At 44.1% G+C, this 25,496-nt stretch overlaps 1 protein-coding gene across 1 annotated transcript; it reads left to right on the plus strand.

Moving 5' to 3' along the window:
- PRPF6 (pre-mRNA processing factor 6) lies at nt 1-24,471 on the plus strand. The gene is made up of 21 exons (XM_005524779.3): nt 1-182; nt 1,184-1,352; nt 2,187-2,305; nt 2,770-2,848; nt 3,494-3,670; nt 4,508-4,663; nt 5,328-5,422; nt 6,136-6,292; nt 6,500-6,662; nt 9,428-9,546; nt 10,228-10,446; nt 11,774-11,896; nt 12,734-12,855; nt 13,967-14,105; nt 15,224-15,343; nt 16,587-16,763; nt 17,543-17,676; nt 18,152-18,243; nt 20,227-20,341; nt 22,317-22,443; nt 23,201-24,471. Exons 1-21 carry the CDS (start codon nt 112-114, stop codon nt 23,351-23,353), a joined length of 2,826 nt encoding a protein of 941 aa, XP_005524836.1. The 5' UTR covers nt 1-111; the 3' UTR covers nt 23,354-24,471.
- The last annotated feature ends 1,025 nt before the right edge of the window (nt 24,472-25,496 follow it).

The raw sequence follows: 25,496 nt of genomic DNA on the forward strand, positions 1-25,496 counted from the left end.
CTCGCCTGCTCCCGCCGCCGCTTCCGCCGCTGCCGCCGCTTCCCGGCCGCCTTTCCCGGCTCTGCTCCGGTTCCTGCTCCTCTCCGGCCTCGGTCTCACCTTGTCGCCATCATGAACAAGAAGAAGAAGCCGTTCCTGGGCATGCCCGCGCCCCTGGGCTACGTGCCGGGGCTGGGCCGCGGGTGAGACGCCGCCAGGCCTGGCCTGGCCCCCCCCACCCCGGTCCCTTCCCAGCCCGGTCCCTCCGCCGGGCGCCGGGGCTCTCCCGAGCCCGTTTGCCCGGCTGGGCTCCCTGCCCCACTCATTCTCGTCCCCTCGGGGTGGCCCCGCACGGCTTTTCGATGTTGTCCCTTCCTAATGGTTCGCGTTTGCTCTGTAGCTGGGCGGGTTTGTGTTTCAAAGCGAGCCTGGCTCCAAGGATGAGTTCAGATCGGTTCTTCACACCGGCAGAGGGTTGTGTCCCTCCTCATTCTGTGTGTGTGGCACCGCCTGAAAAATGGTCAAACTGGGGGCTTTTGTTGAGGATACAGTGAGGGGGTTTGGTGGCGGCTGAGACCATTTTTGGGGTGTCCTTTGCTGGATGTGAGTTGTGTTCGTCCCCCACTGATTTACTGTTCCCTTCCCTGGGGGCATCCTGCTGGCTGTGCCCCACGAGGCGCTGCCAGGCGGGTGTGGGGGTTCAGAAGAGCTCCAGCTGCTCCATCCCTTTGCCCAGACCCCCAGCCCGTGGTGCCCCACAGCCTGCAGAGTCAGCTGAGGGACCCAGAGACGGAGTTTAGAAAGGAGGCCATGCACAGGATGTGTGGCAGAGCCATGAGCTGGGTGGTTGCAGTGTATTTATAGAAGTTCTCCATATAAAAGGTTGCCTAGAAAAGCTGTGGCTGCCCAGTCCCTGGGATTGTCTGAGGCCAGGTTGGATGGGACTGGGAGGAACCTGTGATAGTGGAAGGTGTCCCTGCCCATGGCAGGAGGTTGGAATGGGGTGAGCTCAGAGGTCCCTTCCAACCCAAACTAGTCCATGATTCTAAGGCTGTCTTCCCCCCCTGGCTTTATGAATGCTGTTCATGGTGGGTGTCTGATGCTGTTCTGCCAAAAGAATTATATTTTCCCTGCCTGTCCTGATCAGTGACTGTGGCAGGCTGAGGTTGCAGTGAGCTAAGCAGCCCCTGGTTTATCCCTGCAGAGCCACGGGTTTCACCACCCGCTCTGATATCGGCCCTGCCCGCGATGCCAATGACCCTGTGGACGACCGGCACGCTCCGCCAGGCAAGAGAACTGTGGGGGATCAGATGAAGAAGAACCAGACAGCAGATGATGATGATGAGGATTTGAATGACACCAATTATGATGAGGTGAGAAGGTTTTCATCATCCTGCAGATGTTTTTCCCCAGGTGGAAGAAGAGTCCCTAAGCTCCCCGCTCTTAGCTGGGGCTTCAAACCCAGAATTTCCTGTAATTTGCAGGCAGCATTTCCTTTTTCATTTGTTGATTGAGACCTCAGTATGCACAATGGCTTGGTGCTTACAGATTTTTGTTGTGGCCTTGCTCCATGGATTGTGGTTTAATTGCTGATACAAAACCCTGAGAGTCCTGGGAAAATATCTATAAATAAACATGAGTCTAAGTATTTCAGGGGTTGTATTTTTTTTTATTGTCCACAAATAAAAGTGTGTGTGCTTTGACAGGATTGGACTTGATGACCTTGGATATCTTTTCCAACCTAAATGACTCTGTGATCCTGTGCCATTTATTGTCCTTAAGTGGCCTGTGTAGTCTCTTGTGTTTAAGTCCCACTTTGCTTGGTTGAATGTTATGATATTCTTTCTGCTTGCTTTCACTGGTGTAAAAAGAGAAAGTGGTTAATGGACGAGAATGGCTTTTCTGTCCTGGGATCTCATTTATTGCTGAAGAGAAGTGATTTAGAGAGAGAAGCAATTTTGAAAAAAGCAATTTTGAAGCAGTTTTGCTTCAATTGGTGAGAGAGAATAAACACCACCATGGGGTGGTAAAAAGAGGATGCTTTTATTTAGGGATGTGTTAGTCTGATGCAATGTTGTCAGAAGCAGCCTGTGAATGCATTTTCAGGTGGTTGTTGTCTGTAGCAGAAACATAACAGGAATTTTAAAAAATTGCCTTTTTTTCCTCTTTTTTGTTTGTTTTTTTTTTTTCTCACTCCAATTTCCCAGTTCAATGGCTATGCTGGGAGTCTGTTCTCAAGCGGCCCCTATGAGAAAGATGATGAGGAAGCAGATGCAATTTATGCAGCTTTGGATAAGAGGATGGATGAACGCAGGAAGGAAAGGAGGTAGGAGGTGTTTTCTGGTTAATTGAGGATGACAGGTATTTTGCACCACTTACTTTGATAGTGAATAGGGTTAAATTGCTTAAATGTAGTTAATTAAGAGTCACTGTAGTTCATTAAGATGGTGAGGGAAGATGCTGAGCAATTGATATTGACATATCACAGACTACAGAGTAGACTGGAAATTGTTAGCAAAGTCACCTCATGCTTGTAAACAGGATGTGTTACTTATTAAATTCACTACTCATTAAGAGGAGGTTAAAGACTGGAGATGTCTGTTACACTATAATACTGTATTATTTGGTAAAGGATCTCTTGTTAAAATGTTGATAATCTAAGCTTGGAAAAAATGCCTTTTTTTTAATGCCCTAACTCTTATCAAACACATTTTTCTGTTCTGTCAACACTTTAATCAAAGACTTGCCAAGTGTTACTTTGAGCATAACCTCAGGATTCCTTTTCCTAAGGGAACAACGAGAAAAAGAGGAAATAGAAAAGTACCGTATGGAAAGACCCAAAATTCAACAGCAGTTCTCAGACTTGAAAGTAAGGAAAAAAATGTCTGAAATGTGACTTTTTATGAGATACAAGAGGTGGCTGTGTGTTCTTTCGTGTGTGTTTGTCTCTTCACTCAGATTTTGTGTGTTGGCAAATGAGTAATTTGACATTCTCCAGATTAGAATTGCTTTCTGTTGGAAGAATAAACACTGTCCATGTGGATACACAAGGCAGTGAAATTTCTTCAAATTTTGATATTGATTATTTTTGTTTTATGCTTTATGGAAGGTGCTACATGAATGTCTTTGAAGGAAGCAGATAACTTGTTGGCATTGCAGCAGTAGCTGAGCAGAATCTCCTGACTCTAAATCTTCTTTTAAATAAAATGTATTTTTTAAGCTGTTGTCTAGTGATTAGCAATGTACCATTCAATGCTCCAGGCACTAGGATTAATCTGAATGTTTGTAGCACTGAATCTAATAACAAAGTTGATTTGGAATCTCAGTCTGGACTAAAACCAAATTCTAATTAAATGCATCTAATTCTTTTGTACATTGGATTAGGAAAAAAAGTCTGACCCTTAAGTGTTTAATTGATCTTGAATTATTTCAAGAAAATAAATCTATTAAGGAGTTAGAGCACTTAAAAAACCATTTCTGCAGCAAATACTGATGATAACTCCTGTCTTAACAGCGGAAATTAGCAGAGGTTACTGAGGAGGAGTGGCTGAGTATTCCGGAGGTTGGGGATGCCAGGAACAAGCGGCAGAGGAATCCTCGTTATGAGAAGCTGACTCCTGTCCCCGACAGCTTCTTTGCAAAGCATTTGCAGTCAGGGGAGAATCACACTTCTGTGGACCCACGCCAGACAGTGAGTACACGGCAAACCTGGGCAAGCTGTGGCCAAACTGGATCAGAGATGAGTGTTAAACTGGGATTTGGGAAAAAGATTCTTGACCAAAAAAACTTGGTGTGGTTTGTGAGTCAGCCAGAGGAATTCTGGATGTTAAACTCATGTGCTTGATGGAGGCTTTCAGTGCACAACCATTACCAGAGAAAACATGGGGATAAGCAGAGAAAAACTGGCTCTTGTTTTAGAGATGGGAGAAAGTGTCTCTTTTCCTATTTGCTGACTGCAGGGTGGTGATAGTCTTGGTGAGTGTAACCATTTCTGTTACAATAACATATTGCAAAAAGGGAGCAGAAAATCAAGTTGACTTTCACCTAATGGTTTGCCTAGTTCTGGGGCGATTGTGTTAAGAATTGTTTGCTTTTCAGTCAACTAAAAATGAAATAATTTAGGTTGTTGCTCTGCACCCAGAGTTGACAATGGTCATAGAATTATAGGAGTAGCTGACTGGCCCTAGACTGGCTCCAGGTGTCCATGGGACTTCTTTGCAGATATTCTTGTTTAAATGTGCCAGGTTCAGATGCTTGTGCTTGAATTTTTCACTTTCTTGTTGCTTATTTCACTGACTTGACTAAACTTGAGTAATTACCTATAGATTTGCAAATCCTGTCTAGAGAAATACTTTGGGATCCAGGGAAACCATATCAGAAGTACCTGTGGCAGTTCAGCATCCATGTTCTGCAGCTTCTGGCGGAGTGGACATCAGCCAATAGTCTGAATTATTTTTGCAATCTCAGAAGAGTTAGGGATGACTTTCTCACTCTTCTTTTTTTTCCTTTTTTTTTTTTTTTTTTTTAGCAATTTGGTGGACTGAATACTCCGTATCCAGGAGGTTTGAATACTCCATACCCAGGAGGAATGACACCAGGCTTGATGACACCTGGGACAGGTGAATTGGATATGAGGAAGATTGGTCAAGCCAGGAACACCTTGATGGATATGAGGCTAAGCCAGGTAGGGATGTGGGAAGTCAGGATCTGTCACAGTTATACCTGGGATTGATGCTGTGCTGCTGTTTAAGTCCTGGTTTTAGAAAAGTGTTGAATTTTCTTGGGTGTTAGAAGATCTAAGAACAGCTGAGCTGTGAAATAATTTTGTAGTCCCTGTCCCCAAATCTCATGCCCTCAAAATGAATAGAATTTCATGAGAAATACCAGTTTATCCTTGGAAGTCTTGGTCATTATGGGAGAACAGACTGCCTGGTTATAGCAAAGGTGTCTTTGAGGTAAGCAGCACAGGTAATGCTACCAAGGGAAGCATCTCTTCTGTCCTTTGTAGGGATGCAGGACAAACTGCTGAAAAACACTGATTTTTGACTTCTTTTTCATTGATTTTCTCATCTAAATCTGATTTATTCTAAAATGAATGCCTTTAGCTGATGGGGCTGCAAGACCTTTGCGTGACTGCTTATCACCCAGCTGCTTCTTGTCTGGATTTTAATGTTAAAGTTGTGTATTTTAGAAATGGAAAAAAGCTAATAAGTAAGGCTTCGTGTTTTCCTCCTTCCTTGCTTTTGGAAACAGATGAATATCTAGGATTTTTGTAGAACCACAGTGTCTTTTTAGGCACTCAGGAGCTCTGAGTGGTCATTTCAGTAGCTCTGACTTGATTTTCCCAGGTATCAGACTCTGTGAGCGGCCAGACTGTAGTGGACCCAAAAGGATATTTGACAGACTTGAACTCCATGATTCCCACACACGGAGGAGATATCAAGTAAGTTTAAGAAGGATTAACAGATTTATCCTCTTAGCAGTGGCACTGATCCTGCATGTAAATGTAAATCTGTCTTGCGTGGGTGCTTTCAGCTGGCATTTAGTTTGTAAGAAATGCCAGGTGAGTTTTTGAGGATGAATTCTTTTAACATGAGATCTGGTCTAGTCTTTCAGCTGAGGTATTAGCATCTGACCTGGATGCATCAATTGTGGAGATTGTTTCCATTCCACCCCTATTTCCATGCCAGAGTGATGGCAGTGTGTGGCTGCCTGCCAGCCAGGAAATAACCTGGTTAATTGTACCTATGTGCTGCTAATTTAGGCTTGATTGATGAGCTCTGAGAGCCTCTTTAGCCTGGAGTTTGACATCCGTTTCATAAAGAATTGCTCTTTTAAGTCAGAGCAATACATGCAAATATTGATGCTAATTCTTGATTTACATCAGTGCTTGGGTTATCAGCTTCTGGCTGCAAATGCCCAGCTGTAATTCCCAAAAATTTTGCTTAAATACTTAACTGGTTTTCAATGTGAAACTGTGAACTGGTTTTCACTGTGTTGGTCTGTATTTATAAGCTTGTTTTGGTAGAACATCATTTGTGTCTTCAATATGGAAAAATTTGGGATCATGGTTACTGTGCATCTGAGCACATCCTGGTTCAGGAGAATTGTTTTCCAATGTGCTGAAAACTTTTCTTCCTGTTTTTCCTCCTCTAGTGATATCAAAAAAGCCCGTTTGCTCCTGAAATCTGTCCGAGAGACCAATCCTCATCATCCACCAGCCTGGATAGCATCAGCCCGACTGGAGGAGGTCACTGGCAAACTCCAGGTGGCTCGAAATCTCATCATGAAAGGAACAGAGATGTGCCCTAAGGTCAGAATTACTTTGCTTCTCTGCTGATCCTTGTGGGATAGTAGGAAGAAGTTGTTCATGAGCAGAAAACTCTCTGTTAAGCTTGACTGAGGCTCTGCCTGATACAGCTTCACTGTCTACTGTGTTACAAAACAACTGCTTAGCCAGAAGCTGTGATTTTATATTCTTGTTGTGATGTAAAGGGAGATGGGTTGTTTTTCCTGACAGAGTGAAGATGTTTGGTTGGAAGCTGCTCGGCTTCAGCCTGGAGATACAGCCAAGGCTGTTGTGGCGCAGGCTGTGCGGCACCTGCCACAGTCCGTGCGGATCTATATCAGAGCAGCAGAGCTGGAGACAGACATCCGTGCCAAGAAACGTGTCCTTAGGAAAGGTGAGAGCTCCTGTGGGCTCAGGGAATGAAGGCATTGCACTCTTTGTATTGTGTTGTAAGTTGTTCATGATGTGGCTGAAAGTTCATCTGCTTTTTTTGCTTCCTTGTTGAAATCGCAGTTGTCAATTTGTGTACTAATGGTGGAACTTGCTGCTGTTGAGCCAAAGAACAAAGGTGTTGAAGTGTTTGTAAAACATCCTTCAGCAGAAAGCTGCTGGTACTGAACAATTCCAAAATGGAATTTCACTAATCTAAGCCAATTCCAGCTTGATAAGTAGATGAAAGCAATTAAAAAATTATCTTCTAAGGATAAAAGGGTGCTCTAGATGTCACCTTGTGATACTTTCTGGAAAAGATACCTTAATTGATTTTTCCTACTTGCCTGTAGCCTGTTAGACAGCACAGTGGCTGCTGGTGGAGGAGCTTTAGAGGTCTTGGGGTTCTCATATCATTGAGCCTGTTGAGCTGCAGGATTTGCTTTAGTGTAGCAAGTTTTGTCCTTGACAAACAGCCTTTCTCTGTGGTGCTTACCTTGGATTGCACTTGGAGGTTTTCCTCTTTAGTGGAATCGCTGTCTTTTCCAAACAATGATCTCTTCAACAGCAGTTTCTTGTGTTACTTTAAGTTGCTGGGCCTGTATTAATAGAGACTAGTTCCTTCATGACTACTGAATGGTGTTAGTTACATCTCCTGACTTCAGTCTAGACAGGGAAAAGGGTCTGGATTTAATACATTTACTGAATCACTGTGAAGCAGTCTGCAGTATTGAATGGTTTAGGTTCAAAGGAATTAGTTGCCTCCTACCTTTTACCTCTTGCATGTAAAGTTGCAGATCTCTAGTGAAATGATCTCTTACTACATCTGGATGAAAGGCACTTCAAAGTTGCTGGATTTGAAGTTCTAAAGAGCTCAGATATTAACTATTCAGTAGCTTTTAGCTTTTGTAATTTCCATTGGCTCTGCAGTGCAACATGGTGTGAAGTGCTGCTCCTGTGACACCGCATGTCCTTCTCAGGAGCAGTAACAGATGTTGAACAGAAAAACACTTTTAAAGGAGCAGAACTAGATCTGTGAGTCCAGCTTGGGTAGGGGAGGGTCTTGTGTGAGAGCAGTGATTTAGCCACTGAGTACTGAGCTTTGCTTCAAACATTGCATTTATGAAGAGACAAACATTCAGTTTTTGGAACCACCTACCTAATCTCTTGATGCAAAGCTGTTAGTGGAATGGAACTGGATTTATCATTCTCTTCCCAGTTTCTGCCTGTTAACAGCTTCACAGTGCTCCTTTGCTGCCTGGGGAGCATTAGTGAGATGGAGCTTGGAGCTTTGAGTGGCAGCATAACCCATTATTTCTCCCAAAATAAAAAAACCTGAGTGCCAGGTAATGTCACTGAAGTGTGACCTTTCATAATGTGTTTCTCCTCTCTGCTTGCTGTGTGCATTGCTACCATCCATCAGAACCTCTGGAGTTTTTAAAGCCTCAGTCTGACTGGAGACCCAACAAGCTGAGTGGCTGAAATACAGCTTGAGGTCTAAAAATTGAATTCTGTATTTATGAAAATATGTTCTGTCCTGCAGAGTGATGCTTTCAGCTCTTGGAGGCTGACATTATTTGCTTAAATTCTTCAAGAAAAATCTCCTGAAGCTGCAGACTTGGAGACAAATGGTTAATGTTTGTTGTAAATCTCTGTGTTTGTGTTGAGGTGGGATGTGCTCTGGGTTGAGGCTCAGCATTGTGCCTCTGCCTCTGCAGCAATGCCTCGAGGAACAGCCTTGCCTGGAAGCCCAGCTAGTTCCAAAGTGGGTTTAGATGCCTTTTCCCACTCATTTTTGTGTTCCTGTGATTGTGCTTGCTTTATTGAAGAGGGATGTGCTCAGTCCTGTTACTATGGCACATTTGTGTACAGTCACCATGGAAGCAGTGGAAGTAATGCTGCAATGCAGCTGATTCCAGCAGTCTGGGGTGCAAATTGGAGTGACATAAGGCTAAAATACCCTCTCAATCTCTCTTAACGAGATGGACTGAGGAAAGTTGTTGCTTAGCATTTAATGTTTCAGACAGCGCATGTAGGACAGGCTGCAGAGAATGTATTTCTACTAGCAGCAGCTAACTCTTGGACAGGATTAAGGAAGCCTTGAAGAATCCTAATTAGATGGAGCCCATATTGGATTGCTGGAAGAACACTTGGTACTCCTGGCTTAGTGTCAATGAGACCTTTACATTTTTATGCATCCCTGTTTTGTATTTGCATGGCAGGACAACAGCTTTTTGGGAAGTTAAGCTGGGGTCCATTGAGCTGTCAGGAGAGGCTTACAGGAAAACTGCATTGTGAAGGGGCAGTTTCAGCATGTAAGGAACAAGGCTGTATTATTAGTTAGTGTTGAAGGTGCTCCTTTTCTATAAAGGCAGACCTGGCGTGATGTAAGCTGTCCAGTTTTGAAGATTTTCATCTGCTCATTTGCTGAAACTGGAGGCTTTGTTCAGCCAGGTGTTTTACTGAGGAGGATGCAATTACAGCATGTACAACAAAAAAGCTCTTGGCTCTCCAAAGCCTGTTTCCAATTAAAATGATTAAGTGTTTTATTTTCTGATTTTAAATTCTCATTGTTGAAGCAGGAGCCCGAATAAGCAAATTCCCTCCCTTCCCTCCTTCAGGACATTTCCTTGTAATAGCACAAGTCCTTTATTTTATCATGTTTTAAAAATACAGATCTCATTGGTAAGCTACTTTATCATTATTGACATAATTGTTTTGCCTCTCTAGCCCTCGAGCACGTTCCAAACTCAGTGCGTTTGTGGAAAGCAGCCGTGGAGCTGGAGGAACCTGAGGATGCCAGGATCATGCTGAGCCGGGCTGTGGAGTGCTGTCCAACCAGTGTTGAAGTGAGTTTAAAAAAAGTGAAATGCAAAAACCCCTACACCCCACTTCAGGCTGGCAGTAGAGCTTTGCAGGGAAAAGGCAGGGTGAGCAGTGTTTGTCCATGCAAGGTTTTCTCCCATGTGCTTCATGCCACAGTGGGAAGGATGTGATGAGTAGTGGAATGTGGTTTTTTCCTTTGGAGTTAATTGTCTGGGGGTCATTACACGCCTCATTTTGGTGTGTAATTGTTAGGTTGGTCATGGCAGTGCACAGCTGTGCCTGCTGTAGGCACTGAGCCATGTTTGTGTCCATGTGTGCTGCCTTGACAGTTGGGAAAGCAAGTGAACATTTAACTTGGTGAATTTAAAAGTTACTTATTTCAGAAACACCAAACCAGGGTTTTAAAATCATGTTTTGATTTTAAACCAAGCTGTTTGAGGTGATGTGAACAGAAAATAGGAGGTGTACAGCCCAGAAGGTGGGGATGACACCCAGAGATGATCAGGACCGAGCTTCAAGGGCAGTAGCAGCCTGTTTCTCCTCTCCTCCATTGGTATTCCACAGCCTGCTTACAGTGCTTGAGGACAGTTGCCAACCAGTAGCAAGCAGCGTGAAGCTGCTTATCTCTGTGGGCTGACACTGCCATACAGCAGCCTTGTCATCTCCTTGTTCTCATCTCAAATCCATCTTTTGTTGCTCTGCAGCTGTGGCTGGCGCTGGCAAGGCTGGAGACATATGAGAATGCTCGTAAAGTCCTTAACAAAGCCCGGGAGAATATCCCGACAGATCGTCACATCTGGATTACTGCTGCCAAACTGGAGGAAGCCAATGGAAACACCCAGATGGTGGAGAAAATTATTGACAGAGCCATCACATCTCTTAGGGCTAATGGTGTGGAAATCAACAGGGAGCAGTGGATACAGGTATGTGCTTGGTCTTGAAGGTCCAGGGGGACTCTTGAGGTTCTGTTCTGAAAGCTGATGGTAGTGGTTATGGGGCAGAGGAATTTTGCACTGGCTTATCAGTGGAGGTCCCTGTGAAGAGACAAGAGATGAGACTAAAAAGCTCAGTAGGGTCAAGGCCATAAGTGATACCCTGGGGTAACATCAGATGTGTTTTGCTGAGAAATGTCTGGTTTGCTTCTGTCATGGAAGATAAGTAGCTTCAAGTTGAAGCAGCTGCTGCCTTAAGTAGGACAGAGGCTTAAAGCCTTCAGCGAAGGATTTACCTTTTTTTTTGCATATGTCTCATTTGGCTTGACAGGTATTTGTTTTCCCCACAAGTCTTCGTCAGATGGCATTATGAGAAATCAATACAAACACTGCATTTGGAGCATGTAGGAAATACTCTATTAGTCCTGTACTGAAGCTCTTTCCTCATGGATATGTTCTGTGCTTTGTTTGATCATAAGTCTTTAAAGCAGTTTCCTACTTAAATAGTTTACAGTGGATCAAGGCAACAAAATCTTATACTGCTTAAGAGCATTGATAAATGAATAATAGTAAATGTATATCCTTGTTAATATCTAAAAGAATTCTGACTTTCTTTACAGCAGTAAAACAATTAAAGGTTAATTTCAACTTCTCTTTAAAAAAATCCATGAGCACAGCCTCTGCATCACTGTGTTCTCGAGTTCCTTCTCAGTACTAGAGCTGCTCCATTTCCGTTATCTGATCAGAGGGCTTTTCAACAAGTTTAAGCAAGACATGCTTGGCTTTCTGAAAGCTTTGTGTGTCAGGAAACTCCACTTTTCCATACATGCTCTGGTGAGAGAGTCTTTGCACCTTGACTTTACAGTGCTTGATGGGGTACTCTTAAATTTAGTTATTGCCAAGCCCTTATTGAGACCTAATCATCTCAAAGCTGAAAGGAGGTCAGTAATTTTGGTGTTACAGTTCTTCCTTATGAAATATTTACATTTTTTATTGGCCATGTCCCTCCTTGGTTCAGCCCAGGGTTTTGGAACTGTAGGAAAAGACTTCTGGGTCTGGAAAGATCACACCTTTTCAGCAGATGGAATTGATGTGATCTGTTTCTTAACCAACTTGTGAATGACTCTGTGTACAGCTCTAGCACTTCCTTGTGGGTGCAGGCTCCTGCTCAGTGTCAAGGTGTGTTTGAGCAATGAGATGTTTGTGCTGTGGCAGTGACCACAATGTCTGTGTGTTTGTGCATGAGGAGTTGCTATTGCAGACTTTAACCTCTTGTGCTGAGCTCTCAAAATGAGCAGGGCTTTCCTCTTGTTTCTAGGATGCCGAGGAATGTGATAAAGCTGGAAGTGTGGCCACGTGCCAGGCAATCATGAGAGCTGTGATTGGGATTGGCATCGAGGAAGAAGATCGGAAACACACCTGGATGGAAGATGCAGACAGTGTATGTCCAGCTGTGATGTTGTTTTTTGTTTTGTTTTATTGTGGGTTTGTGTTTTTTAAATAGAGGAAATTCAACTGGTGCCTAAGAAGTGGCTTTGTCAGTGAAAGTGGATGTGATCCCCACACCACCTGCCTGCCTTTGGCCAGTTTCAGCCTCAGGAGGATGTTACAGAGCTTCATTCAGATTTGAATTTTTACTAAACAATACATTGAAATTGGTATAGCTTGTCTGCTAGTTTGGTGTGGATTTTTTTTGGTGAGTGTGAGACATCAACAGACATTGAGTTATGAGTAAAGGAGCTGGGAGTTAAGTTTCAAGGCATAACCATTGTAACTTAGGAGTTAACGTAACACTGGACAAGGGAGCGGGTAAAAGTTTTACCAGGCTTTTTTTGCTTTAGGGGAATAGTTTGAACATGTGCTAAGAACTAAATTGTATTTCAGCATGAGAAATGTCCAACTTCACTGGCCTTGAATTGGGCTCAGAGCAGTGGGGGACATATGCTGTGGTGCCTAGGGTTTTGCCTGTGAAATAACAAAATGAAGTGCTAACATGAGAGCCTTTCCAATGCCTTACTGATGTTTCAAGCTGGCCTGTGAGTGTCAGTCCCACTGAAAGGCCAGGGATACTTGTACTCTATAGAGGGATACTTGGAAATTCCTTCCCTGGTTCCTTTTAAAAAGCTGATTCTAAGTGTTCTGTTCTCTATTAATTCCTCAATTCACGGATTACACAGAGTTACTGAGTTCTGGATTGAATTGTGCATGTGTAATTCCTGCTTGCTCTCGATTCCAGTGCTCCCCTAAGCTGACTTAGTCCTGATCTGTTTTCCCTCAGTGTGTTGCTCATAATGCCCTGGAGTGTGCCCGAGCCATTTATGCCTATGCCTTGCAAGTCTTCCCGAGCAAGAAGAGCGTGTGGCTGCGAGCAGCCTACTTTGAAAAGAACCATGGAACCAGGTACGTGTGCCACACGATCCCTGCATGCAGGGGTCCGTCCCTGTGACAGGGGGACAGGCTGGGGAAGGAAGGAAAACTACAGGATGGTCCCTGGTGTGGTGCAAGTGCAGAGTTAGTGCAGCTGGATGAAATTCACTGGCATTTTTTGCAGGTCTGACCTTCTTTGTTACTGTTGTGCTCAGAACATCCTTAAGTTTTATGAAGTCATAAAACGGTTTATGGCAATAGGGATTACATGGTAAAAATAGCTGTGAAGAGACAAGGTAGGAACAGTTGTCTTTGAGAAGACATCTCTGGAAAAATATGGGAATACAAATCACTTAAAATGTGTTTTGTTTAGTTTTCATAGATAAACTACTTCATAGCTAAATGTGTCCAAGCATCTCTGGTATTTTCTGATTAAACACTGTGAATGTGTATTACATTCTGAATTAAGATTGGTGTTATACCATTACAGCTCAGTCTCTTTTTAAAGTTTATTCACAAAGCTTTACCTGTCAGAAACTTTCTGCCTACAGCTTAGACTAAAGCAAACAAACTCTGCAGTAGGCCACTTACACACGTGGAATCATCCTTATTAAAGCCAACAAGGCTATGTTGTGGAAATGATGCTGAGTTCTTCCTCATTTGAGCCTTTTTTTTATTGGGAACAAGTGTATCTTTGGTTTTGATGTTTTTGCATGTTTCCCAGTGATGGCTGGCTTTTAAGCCCCATATTCTGCCTGAAAAGTATATTTGCCAGAGGAGAAAAAAATAAATTGCATAAGATCAAGCCAGCCTCATCTAATAATTTTGAAAACCTTCCTGTCTCAGTTTCTACTAAGGTTCGTTAAGTAGAATGACTCCAAGAGAAAGGAGCTGTTTGTGTGAGAGCTCTTTCCACAGAGGCTATCAAAGGTGTCTGAACAATGAGCTGTTTGTAGAGTGCTGATTTCAGAACCCTTGTGAAAAAAGACCCCACCCTTTCCTTCTTATGAAACAACTTATCAAGGTTTACAACGCTGGACTTTGCAACAATATTTATAACACTGAGTGATAGTGAAAATGGTGTAAGAGAGCTCGCCTTTGGCAGTACCTTGAGGGTTTGTAACTTGCTGTTTCTTGTCTTCAGAGAATCCTTGGAGGCTCTTTTGCAGAGAGCTGTTGCTCACTGTCCCAAAGCAGAGGTGCTGTGGCTCATGGGAGCCAAATCCAAGTGGCTGGCGGGAGATGTGCCAGCAGCCAGAAGCATCTTGGCCCTGGCTTTCCAGGTGGGTCTGTTACACTTGTCAGAGGGTGTTAGATGTGACAGGTAAAGAATACAGAGCAGGCTTTTTCTGTCAACACCTGATTCCTGCTGCCTTTCAAAGTGATGGAGACTTCTGCTGTTTGATTGTTTTGAGTGGCAAAATGTTCTGTAAAATAGCAGCAAGCAGGAAGTAAGGCTGTGGGATTGCCCTTTTAGTAGTTCTGCAGCAGGTTCTGACCTGGAACAAGTTGTCCAGAGAGGTTGTAGCTACCCTATCCCTGGAGGTGTTGAAAGCCAGGTTGGATGGGGCTCTTGAGCAACCTGGTCTGATGCTTGGCATCCCTACTCATGGGATGGGGATGAGATGATCTCTAATGTCCCTCCAACCCAAACCAGCCTGTGATTCTGTGAGTTTGCAGACCATCAGTTCTAGCATGGCTCCCACTAACCCTAGTCATGGATCAAAGTCCTGTTGTCTTGGGTCTCCTCAGGGAAAGGATTGTGGTCTGCCCTAATGAGGTCACTGCATTACTTATGTCTTGGATCAAACCCGCTAATGAAGGGAATTGCCTGGTGGATGCTGTAGCAAAGATACAGAGTGTTTTTAGCACTGGGAATTAGGCTTAAAAGCTAAGTGAAATAAAAAAAGACAGGTCCTGAAATGGAAGGTAAAAGATACTTCCTTAATCTGTTCTCAGTGCTCTTTGTTACCAGGCTGAAAAGTTCTTGACGTGGTTACCACAGAAATGACTTTTATTGGAAGAGTTTTCACAGACCTCAGTGGGGAATTCAAGCTGCAGCTTTTTTGCTTGAGGGTAATAAAATGAGGGTCTCATTGTGGCAGACCCTGTGATGTTTTCAGTATTTAAACTGGAAGTTCAGAAGATCAAGCATTACTGCTTTTCAACAATTGAGAAGCATCCAGCTTCTAAACTGGCATATATCTTTGTGTTGGCCATCTGTTTTGGAGGATTTCTATAAACTTCAAAGGTCAAAGAAGACTGGGAGGAGCTTGCACTGAAAAAAATCCTACTGTGGATTGACAAAGTTCTGATTTCAATTTTAATCTGGATCAAACAGAGGATTAAATCTGCTGTTGATTCACTGTGTGCATTTGTCTGTCACTTTGTGTTCTTGCAGGCCAACCCCAACAGCGAGGAGATCTGGCTGGCTGCCGTGAAGCTCGAGTCAGAGAACAATGAGTATGAAAGAGCGAGGAGGCTGCTGGCAAAGGCTCGCAGCAGTGCCCCCACTGCAAGGGTAAGGATATGTGGAGGGTGGAGAGGCTCAGGCCTCTAGGCCACGGTGGATTTGGGACGGAAGGAGGAGTTCCTTCAGTTCTGTGGCTGCAGGGATTGACCACATGGCTCCCTGCCATTGCCTTCCGGGGCATGTGGCCGCTTTGCTGAGCGCTCCTCCAGCGAATTGCGACACAAAGTCGAGGCATGATGGGAAAAAAAAGGCTAGGATCAAGTGAAGGGTTTCAATTGGTTTTTTACACAAATGGCAAAAGTCAGGAAATTCCCAGTTTACAGCTGTTTGTGTAATGTTTGTTTTGCATAAAAGCACATCTTGGAAAAAAGAGAAAATACTTTCACAGAAGACTCACTTATGCTTCTACTAAAGACAGCTCTGGGGTGGTTTGGTGCTTAAACTTACACTCCTGTGTTTATCTCCAGTTACCTCTGGTATGATAAACTGTCAATTTTCAGCTCCTTAAATGAAAACATTATAACTTGTCCAAGTAAATGAAAAGTTAGTTTGATCTCTATCCTCTGTTCCTCCCCCTCAGTTGTTGTTGCATCCTACATCTTTTTAACTGTGTTCTTCCACCCTGAGCCAGGGAGCTTCTGCAGCTGAGGCTGAAGCGCTGCTCTCACACTTGATGCCTGTCTTGTGAGGTCACAGTGGGGGAGTTTGGGAATGGGGAGGATGGAGATCAAAGAGCAGTGAGAGAGCCTTTGGTCTATAATATATTTTTCATAGCTGTGACTTCCCTGCTTAGCCAGAAGGAAGGATTTGGGGGACAGAAAAGTACATGTACCAATTTGTATTGAGCAGGACAATTAGAACCTGAAGCCAAAAGTAAGAAAAGGTGGTCTTGGTAGCTTGGATCTGGGGAGATCAGATTGTGCTGGTGAAGGAGGCTCAGGTTTGTTAATTGGTTGTGCTGTTAAAGCTGTGCTCTTTATACAAATCCTACTTTTCCATCCAATCTATGATTCTGTGATAATAAAAATGCCAGCTCTATGAAATAATTATGTAAATAGGTGAGATATAGGTTGATCACACTGCTCTAACTTCTTTAGTATTTGCATTTACCTTTCTCATTGTTACTTGTTCCTGCTATTATTTTACTCTGATATTTTAATTTTTATTTTACTTCAAACTGTAGCTAATCAATAACATTTGAATGGATGCATGAAAATGGGAATCTGCTGCTTTGGCAGATTAATGGTTTTCCAATGGCTGCTGGTGGTAAACAGCTCTGGTTTGTTCCCAGGTCTTCATGAAGTCTGTGAAGTTGGAATGGGTGCTTGGGAACATTGCTGCAGCCCAGGAGCTCTGTGAGGAAGCCCTGAAGCACTATGAGGACTTCCCCAAACTGTGGATGATGAAAGGACAAATTGAGGAGCAAAAAGAGCTGGTAGAGAAAGCACGGGAGGCTTATAATCAAGGGGTAAGATTGATGTTTCTGCAGGTTTGCTTTGTGCTGCTGGCATGGAGAGATGTCTATTTTTGAATCAAAATGGAGAGCCAAAGACATGATTTCTGTCATTGGTTAAAATAGTGAAAGGAAAAAAAAAATGAAATAAGCAAGAATTTCTCTTGCCCATTACCCATATTCAAGACTGACTTCCTTGCTTGAGAGAGTTCTCTGTATGCCTGACTCCTCACAGGCAGGAAAAAAGGCTTTGCACAATAATTCTCTAAGACCTGTAAAGACTAAAATCAGAACTCTTAAAAGAAAATCTTTCTCAGCAGCTCTTAGATACACACTGTGAAAGGAGCTGGCCTACAGAGCATGCCTCTCTTTTTTAAATGGTAATTGGTGGCCTTGGGTATGAACACTCAGTCAACAGCCATCGAAGTAATTTGGACACAGGTATCTGCAGTGTCCATATCCTAATGACTCCCTGCACACTCTGCTGTGGTTTGGGGATGTATGAGAGCCCTCCGTCTGCAGAAGGAGCACAAATTGTAGCTGTGTTAAGGGAGGTGTGTTCTTTCTCTTACTGCTGGGATAGCTCAGTCATACCTGCTGTACCTGACTATTTTGGATACAGGAAAAACTTCACTTCTGTGCTGTTTGACTGGAGAAATTTGAGAGACATAATCAACTTGGTCTCTCCTAAACTCTCTAGAAGGATATAGGGAGGGAAGTTCTTTTCTGTAGGAGTAACAAGATTTTTTTTTTCAAATTTACCTGTGAGCATACATTTTTTTTTTTTTAAACAGTTGAAGAAGTGCCCCCATTCCATACCCCTGTGGCTCTTGCTGTCCAGGCTGGAGGAGAAAGTTGGACAGCTGACTAGAGCAAGAGCCATCTTGGAAAAGTCTCGCCTGAAGAATCCAAAGAATCCAGATCTCTGGTGAGTTCTGTGGAATTGAACTGAATTTGGGTTACAAATTCAATCTGTTCTTCAGGACAGCTATTTCTCATGACCTCAGTCATTTGAGCCTGGGACTTAGGACCTCTCCCATCCCGGAGTTTCTTCTGGACTAATAACTTCCCTGAATAGCAGAAATGCTTTGGTGATCCTGGCTAGCTACAATAAGGATCTGGGAACTAGTTATTTCTTTACCGATAGTTGTGGTGTACAGAGCATGCAGGGTACATGGGGCTCTTTCTGTTACAGTCCTGTTTTCAGATTGCTTTTTATCTGGACCATTATGGAATAAAAGTCACATTTATTTTTAGATGGAGGGGGAATGGGAAGATGTCAGTCACCTACACATATTCAGAATATGGGCAGATATTTGCAGTTTCCAGTGACCTTCAAGTGACTCACTGTTTCAGCCTAGTGCACGTTGTCATAAATATCATCAGAGCCTCTTCCCTACCAGGTTGGAGTCTGTGCGCTTGGAGTACCGAGCTGGGCTGAAGAACATTGCAAACACTCTGATGGCCAAAGCACTGCAAGAGTGCCCCAATTCAGGTGAGCTGGATCTCAGTTCTACCTTAAACACAACTTTTGTGCCCAGTTGATAGAAGCACATTTTTTTTCCAAGTTGTCCTTTCTGGCCAGGTCTCAGAATCTGGTGTTTTGGAGATGTGTCAGTTTTCCTTCTGCAAAGGAAATACTGAGGGTCTTCAAGAACAATCCCAGTTACTTTGTGCTCTCAAACACCTGAGGGATCATGGGTTGGTGTTCCATTTTTCTGCAGTACCCAGTATATTATTGGATCCATGGTCCACAGTTTGTCCACAGGCTTCCTGCAAAAACATCTTGGATATGGGTGGGCTTTTCTCAGAAGCTGGTAGAAGTCTGCCAAGGTTTGATATGAAGGAAAGACACTTCAATGTTCGTAGTTAGAAATTTTAGTGGAAAAAGAGTGGTCCCTCTGGAGTACAGCTGGCCTTAGGAGATTCCCAGCTGCTGGTTTTCCTGCACTGGTTGCACACTGTGAGTTTAATAACTTGTGCTGGCAGTGAATTTCCACCACAGTCATCATTAGGGGCTCATGAGCCATAAAAGTTCAGTCCTGGTTTTTGATTATTTTAGCTCATGTAAGAAAAGGCTAAGAGGTCATATGATGTAAGTCAGTTCTAACCAGCAGTGGAAACATTTTCCTCTTGGGATGGGAGGATAAAGTACCTAACACATTGCTATTTTGGGGTAGAATCATAGGAAGACTTAATTATTTAAACATGTTGACATCTTTGGGGAGAAGATGTCACATAACTACAAATTGTAGTAACTTACTGCATGGCAAGGCTTGGCTTGCCTTCAGGCTAGGTTTTGAAAGGTGTTTAATTGGTGGCTGCTTAAGTCTCAGTAAAATAATTGGGAATTAAGTGCCTTTTATGGCATGATAAACTCATTGCAAGATACTCTCCATGTGAGTGTGTCACCAAAGCAGTACCACCCAAAATCCTGCTTTGTTTCTGTGAATGACCTAATGAGTGTTTGCCACTACAGGCTGTTTTACAGATCTGCCTGTTGCTATGGAAATGGGCAGCAGGATCTCAGTTTTTGTTTAAACAATTGCTTCCAACTTTATCTTAGACCTCAACAAACCATAATCAAAGCCTGCAGGACTTGGCTCATTGGCCACCTGAGGTCATATAAACCAGAGGTTTGGGTCCCTCAATTGCTGAGTTGATTCCTGATGGGTGGCAGGCTGCACAAAGAATAAAATAGAAATATTATGGTGTTTGTGATCCTGTATATAAAGAGCAAGAAGAAGTGAGTCTCTCTCTGTCTGTCACTGCAGTTATCAAAGCTTGTGTGTGTTCCCGTGGTGCCATTTATGGGAAGCAAGAGAGCTTTGATGGAGTCCTGGCAGACACTAGCTCTCAGGCTTTGCTTTGAAGTGATCAGGTGTGCCTGGCTGACATGAGAAACTGCAGATTTCATGCTCCCCTGAGCATATTTCCTTCCTTGATTTTGGCAGTGAGAGAAGCTAGGGATTAAACCCAGCTTCCCTGGATCTATTCTGTCCTTCATCAATGTGTGTGGAGCCAGCATCAATAACACTGTGGTATTCTCCAGCACCCTTGAAACTGCTCTCAGACTGTACTTTGCACTTTTTGAGGCTTCTGCAACTGCAGTTGCCTGTTCAAACAGACAGATAGCTTTCCCTTTGGAAATGCTGATTTTCCCTCTCTGTCCCAGACTTTGCAGTGTCTCATCTGAAAAGCCTGAGCTCCGGGTTAGACAGTGCTGGAGCTGCAGGAACTGTGGTACAGAAACCCCCAGAGCTGAAGCTCCAGCGTGGTACACATAGTAGCTAAAAATTCAGAGTACTGAATGAAGTATCCATGTGGAAGGAGTGATCTGGGATGAGGTTGGGGGTGAATAACTACCAGAGTGGGAGCTGTACTGCTGCTTCTGTTGCAGAGCACTGGCCTGATATCAAGGTGGGGAGGGTTAACCTCAAAATAACACTAAACAATCTTCCTACTTGATTTGATTAAGGAATCCTGTGGTCAGAAGCAATTTTCCTTGAAGCGCGACCGCAACGAAAGACCAAGAGTGTGGATGCTCTCAAGAAGTGTGAACATGACCCACATGTCCTGCTGGCTGTGGCCAAGTGAGTTCCTGTGCTTGATCCGTAAAAATATCTATGTCTGTGTGTGGCTGCTTCCAGGATGGAACACTGCACTCCAGCACAGCCCTGTGATTCTGGCTGCAGCAGCTCTAATGAGTCCCAAAGCAAGGAGCAGCTCTCCAGCTGTCTCCTAGTAACTGTGCAAATCTCTCCCTTGATTCCAAGCGGGGAATGTCAGCCTGCCCTCGAGCTGTTCTGGTGGGTCTGGGACTGGCACCGCCAACAATGCAGTCACACAAAGCCCTTTGCCAGTGCTGGGTATTGGCACCCTGTAAGCTGCTTTCCTTCTGTCCCTTGAAGAGGATTTCACTGTGCTGTCCGGTGAACTAGGCTTTATTAAGGGGTTCAGAATATGTTTTAAGTATCTGTGAAAATAGGGGCATTTTTTTTGGTTATCTTTCAAGTTTTATGTGGCTGACTGTATAGTTTTCATCTTTTTCTCTATCCTAGATTCTGTCAAGTGTCTTTTTAAATTCTGAGCTAGATATTCTGCTCCTGAATGTCTCCTATGTCAATGTTTTTCAGCTGTGCCCTTTCCCAGAATGCAAACCACCGGCCATGCTGTAGTTTGCTTCTCTGAAATGGGAAGATAATCTACTAGGAATTTTCTTGTCCATGTTGAGTTGTGAGGATTCCAGTGCTGAAAACCCACTGTTAGAGCTGACTTCTGCCACATCTTGCTCTGATGTGTGAGCAGCCTTAGAGCAGCCATGATGGAAACAAACTTACTTTTCTCCCTTTGTGAATAGCAGAAGAGGTTAATACAGGAGACATTTTGTTCGAAGTTGCCCAATTCTTTCACAACTCTACTTTATAAGCCAAAGAAAACTGTAGGATACACTCCAGTGACTGCAACACTGGGTTCTGCCAGATCCTGACAGCTGACTTGTTCAGCTTTAGCAGCAAGTGAGAAAAATGTTAACTTTTGCTTTATGGCAACTGCTTCCAGGCCCCTTCTGGTGCAACCTCAGGCTGTTTAACAGCTAATCCCAACATAAACAGCTTCCACCACCCATCAGGACTTGCCTCTGTAGATACAGAGTTTCACACATCTGTGACAAACTTTTGTTAAGTATGTTGCTGAAAATGGCCACTACTTGCAGGTGTTAAACCTCTGTTATCATTGTTTGTGCTCTTGTAAATCACAGTTTATTTAACACAGGACAATCAAGAGTATTACAGGGCTTAAAAACAATCACATAAGCTGTATAATTTTATGACAGGCTAAGCCCTTTATGAGGGGTGGCTGATTTGATAAGGACCTTATAGCTCAAATGAATTCTTCAATGCAAAGAAGTGAAACCAATAAACTCTTGACTCAGCTGGTTCACTACTGGGGAGAAATTTCAGCATTGACCAGTGCCTGAATGAAATGGCAGCAGTAGAGCTGTGCCAGGCTGGGATTTGAGTGCAGAAGCTTCCATACTTGTTTTTCCTTGGAAAATGGAGCTGACAAGGCAGGTCTGTTCCACTCCACTCCAGCAGGCTTTGTAGGTGTGAGCATGTGACCATACAGATGAGCTTTTAGAAGTTATTTAATTGTTAGATGCTAAAATTGACTTAAATTGAAGGAGTGGGAATAGATGTAGGCATGTAATCTTGTCTCTTCCACACCAAATCTGGTGTGGAAAATTAAAAGTAAAATTAAAGCAATTGAGGCAGCAAAGGTTGAACTCAGTAGTGCTTCCCTTTCAGCAGAGTCTGTGCATGGGGCTAAGTTATCCTGCCTCACTGTGGGGCAGTGAAGAGGAAGCGCTGAATGTTCTTTCCAGTCCTCTCACTCTCTTCCCTTCCTAGGGGCAGGATGGTCTGCAAGTTGCCTAAAAATCTGCTCTTTACTTCCTGGGAGAGCAAAGAATTGGAACATCTGCAGAGCCCTTAAGTTGGAGCTCTTGTGGGTTGGCATCTTCCTTTAAAGTGAGGCTGTTTGTCAGCTCCCCTCTGCTTTTCCCAACAGGCTGTTCTGGAGCGAGCGTAAAATAACCAAGGCCAGAGAGTGGTTCCACCGCACGGTGAAGATAGACTCTGACCTGGGGGATGCCTGGGCCTTCTTTTACAAATTTGAGCTCCAGCATGGCACAGAGGTGAGTGTGTGCCTGGGAACAGGGGAGGCAGCAGCAATCCCTGGCTGGCAGGGGTTGCCCAGTCCTGGGATTGCTGCAGTGCTGGGCTGAGCACGCTGCCACTGCTCCTGCCTGTGTGGTCACAGGGGAGGCTGGCTGTCACGCCTGGTCATGAATGAGCATGAACAGGCCTGTGTGGTGGCTTTTAAAAGATGCTGTCATTAGCTGAGCTGTGTTTCAGGCTGCTTTGCTGTCCACAGTCCTGCTGGTTCATGCAAAAATCTCTGAAATCAATCTTCCTCCTGTAAAACTCAAGCTTGCTTAGAGGGGATTGTGCTCCAGTTGTGGTGCTGGGTTTGTATAACTGGGGCTGTTTCTTCCCGAATGTCAAGTACAGGTTGCACGTGAACACAGAGAACAGCCGGCTCTAATCTCTTACAGCAGTTTTTACTGCTGGTACTACTGAAATTATGGGGGTGTTTATCTTCTGACTTCAGAGACCTTTCACTTGACACAGCTCCTGCAGGTGGTAATGCAAAGGAAATTTCTGCTGCAGTTTATCTGCAATAACCAAAATTTTCTTACCTGCAGCTCAGCCAGTTTGTTCAGCCAGGCAGGAGACTTGCTGTTTCTGAATTTTGACTTGGACTTCCTTTGAAAATAACAGACCCCTAAACCCCACCATAATCTTTGGAAGAGTGTTTGAATCAGGGAGGGTTCAATTTTTGGCTGTGTTCTGGAACAAACCAGGACAAACTGTCATTTCTCTTCCCTGTAGGAACAACAAGAAGAGGTAAGGAAGCGCTGTGAGAATGCTGAACCTCGCCATGGAGAGCTCTGGTGTGATGTCTCCAAGGACATAGAGAATTGGCAGAAAAAGATTGGAGAGATTCTTGTGCTTGTGGCAGCCAAGCTGAAAAATACCTTCTAGAGTGTGCTGGCCTCAGCTGCCTCAGAGGTCCCTGTAGGATTTAACCTGCTCATGGTGCATTTGCCCTTTCAGTGGCACAGATTTTGAAGGACAGGACATGGATGATGATAAGAAAGAGCTTTCTCCCAAAAGGAAAAGCTGCTTCCTTCTTTCCCCAGCACAGCCATCAGCTTCTACAGCACATGGGAACATTGTAGCTGGTGTCACACAGGGGACAGGAGCAGTCTTGTGAGGCTCTGTTGGCATTTCCATGTTGATTCCCAATTCCCCCCTGCAAACACAAGCTTTAATTAGTGCTTGTATGGATTCTGACATGTGGCAGTCCCTCTGTTCTTGGCCCTGGCATGTGTTTCATGTTCCCCTTTAGAGTTTGGCCCATCTGATGTTGGTTCCTTGTCGGTAGATCTGGGTTGTTGCTGTTGGAATACACTGATTGTCCCTGAAGGAGGTGGGTGGAGTTGCAGGAGCAGCCCAGCAGCACAGGGAAAATTCTGGGCTGGCTCCTCTTCTTCAGGTGCTTTAGTTTGGTCTCTGCTAACAAGCTGCTGCACAGCTTGGAGGTGTTCCTCCAACCTGAGCAGCTGGAGCATTTTGTCAAATTCAAAAGCATATTTTTAGAGAACTTTTCCTCAATTATTAAATGTATATAGTAAAGCTTATTCTTTTAGGTGTTTGAGTTCGTTAAGAGCACAGTGGTGGTTTAAAGTAACAAGGCAAAACTCAGCAATCCCTGAAAGCCCTTTTGAAGGAAGAACATTTTTTTAGAGTTGTTGGGAGACTGCTGTTACACAGCTGTGACTGCCTGTGGCTGGGAGGTTTGATTTCTATCTCCAAGTGCAGATAGGAAAAAGCAAACTCAAGAGAGGGAAAGCTTTGTGTTTGGGAGCCTTTGTACACTGTCTTCAATTTTCTATACTTGTGATGTGTACTATTTTTACCCCAACCTCCTGACTTTCTTGTGATCATAGAATCAGAAGCTGTATTGTCTTACACCTGAGGCTATAGCAGCTGTATCTAGGTCTGTGGATGTGCATTATCCCATGTATTTAGTTGGAGGAGAAACTCCCTTGTTACTTGTTGGAGAATATGTATAAAATACAGCCTTTTTTTTTTGTTTCCTTCTGTTGTCTTTGAGTGTGGTCTTGCCCTTTGATTCTGACTGGGAAGAGTGGGTCTGATAGCAGCAGCCTTTGGACTTATCAGGCTCCCACCACTCTGGGAAGGTGCCTGCCAGTGGTGGCTGCACCAAGCTGAGCTGCAGCCTCTTGCCAAAATGGATGAGAAGCCCAAAACGAATCTTTTAACGCTGGAGCAGAAACGGTTGGTCGGGAAGCAAAAAGTCTTTTTCTCCTGGGGTTCATAATGGAAACTGTGATGCATTCTCTGGAATAGCTGATAGAAGGGTGTAGATCACTGATATCCCATGGAACTGTAGTTTCCCAAAGGTGAGTGAGGGGCACTGGGAGTTGAGAGCTCTTGCTCAGGGATTTTGTGCCATTGCCTGGCATCCTTCAGGTGAGTGGGCTCAGAGAGAATGGAAGAGTTTGGGAAGGGGAGTGAAGATGATGTTTGAGGGAAAGGGTAGACATGGCAAGGGAACCTGGCTGGACAAGGATTCAAGACTGAGGCAGAAATTGCAGGATAAAAACAGGTTTTAAAGTAGCTTTCAGTGTGTGCTGTCCTTCAGCCTCTTGTGTTCACATGGGGGCTATATCCTGCTTTTCTGGGCAGGGAATGTGGCATTCTGATTCCTGGTGTAGTGATGTGCTGGGGGAAGCTGGGTGCCTGTGGTGCATAAATCCCCCTGCCTAGCAGTGCTGTGTTCTGTTGTGCAGAATTGGGATGGGAAAGGGAAGTGGGAATTGCAGTGGTGTGGCTTTTCCTGCTGGAGATCCCTGACGTGTGTCGAGACCATTTCCCTTGAGCCAGATAATACAGGTGCAACCCACTGATGAGATCCTCATGCTGCCCCTGCCCCTTGCTTAGGTGGCAGCACCACATCTTAAAAGAATTTTTGGGATGTGGAAACCCCAAGGAAGGGGCCCTGTGCAACTGTGCCACCTTCTCACAGCATCAGGCTGCTTTGGCCACCTGCCCCTGGTACCTGCAGCTTTCCTTTCCTTTGGGCTACATTCCTTAGTTT

This window comes from Pseudopodoces humilis, chromosome 19, assembly GCF_049639895.1.
Source record: "Pseudopodoces humilis isolate 2021_Gansu_Grassland_sample_001 chromosome 19, ASM4963989v1, whole genome shotgun sequence".
Classification (NCBI taxonomy): Eukaryota; Metazoa; Chordata; class Aves; order Passeriformes; family Paridae; genus Pseudopodoces; species Pseudopodoces humilis.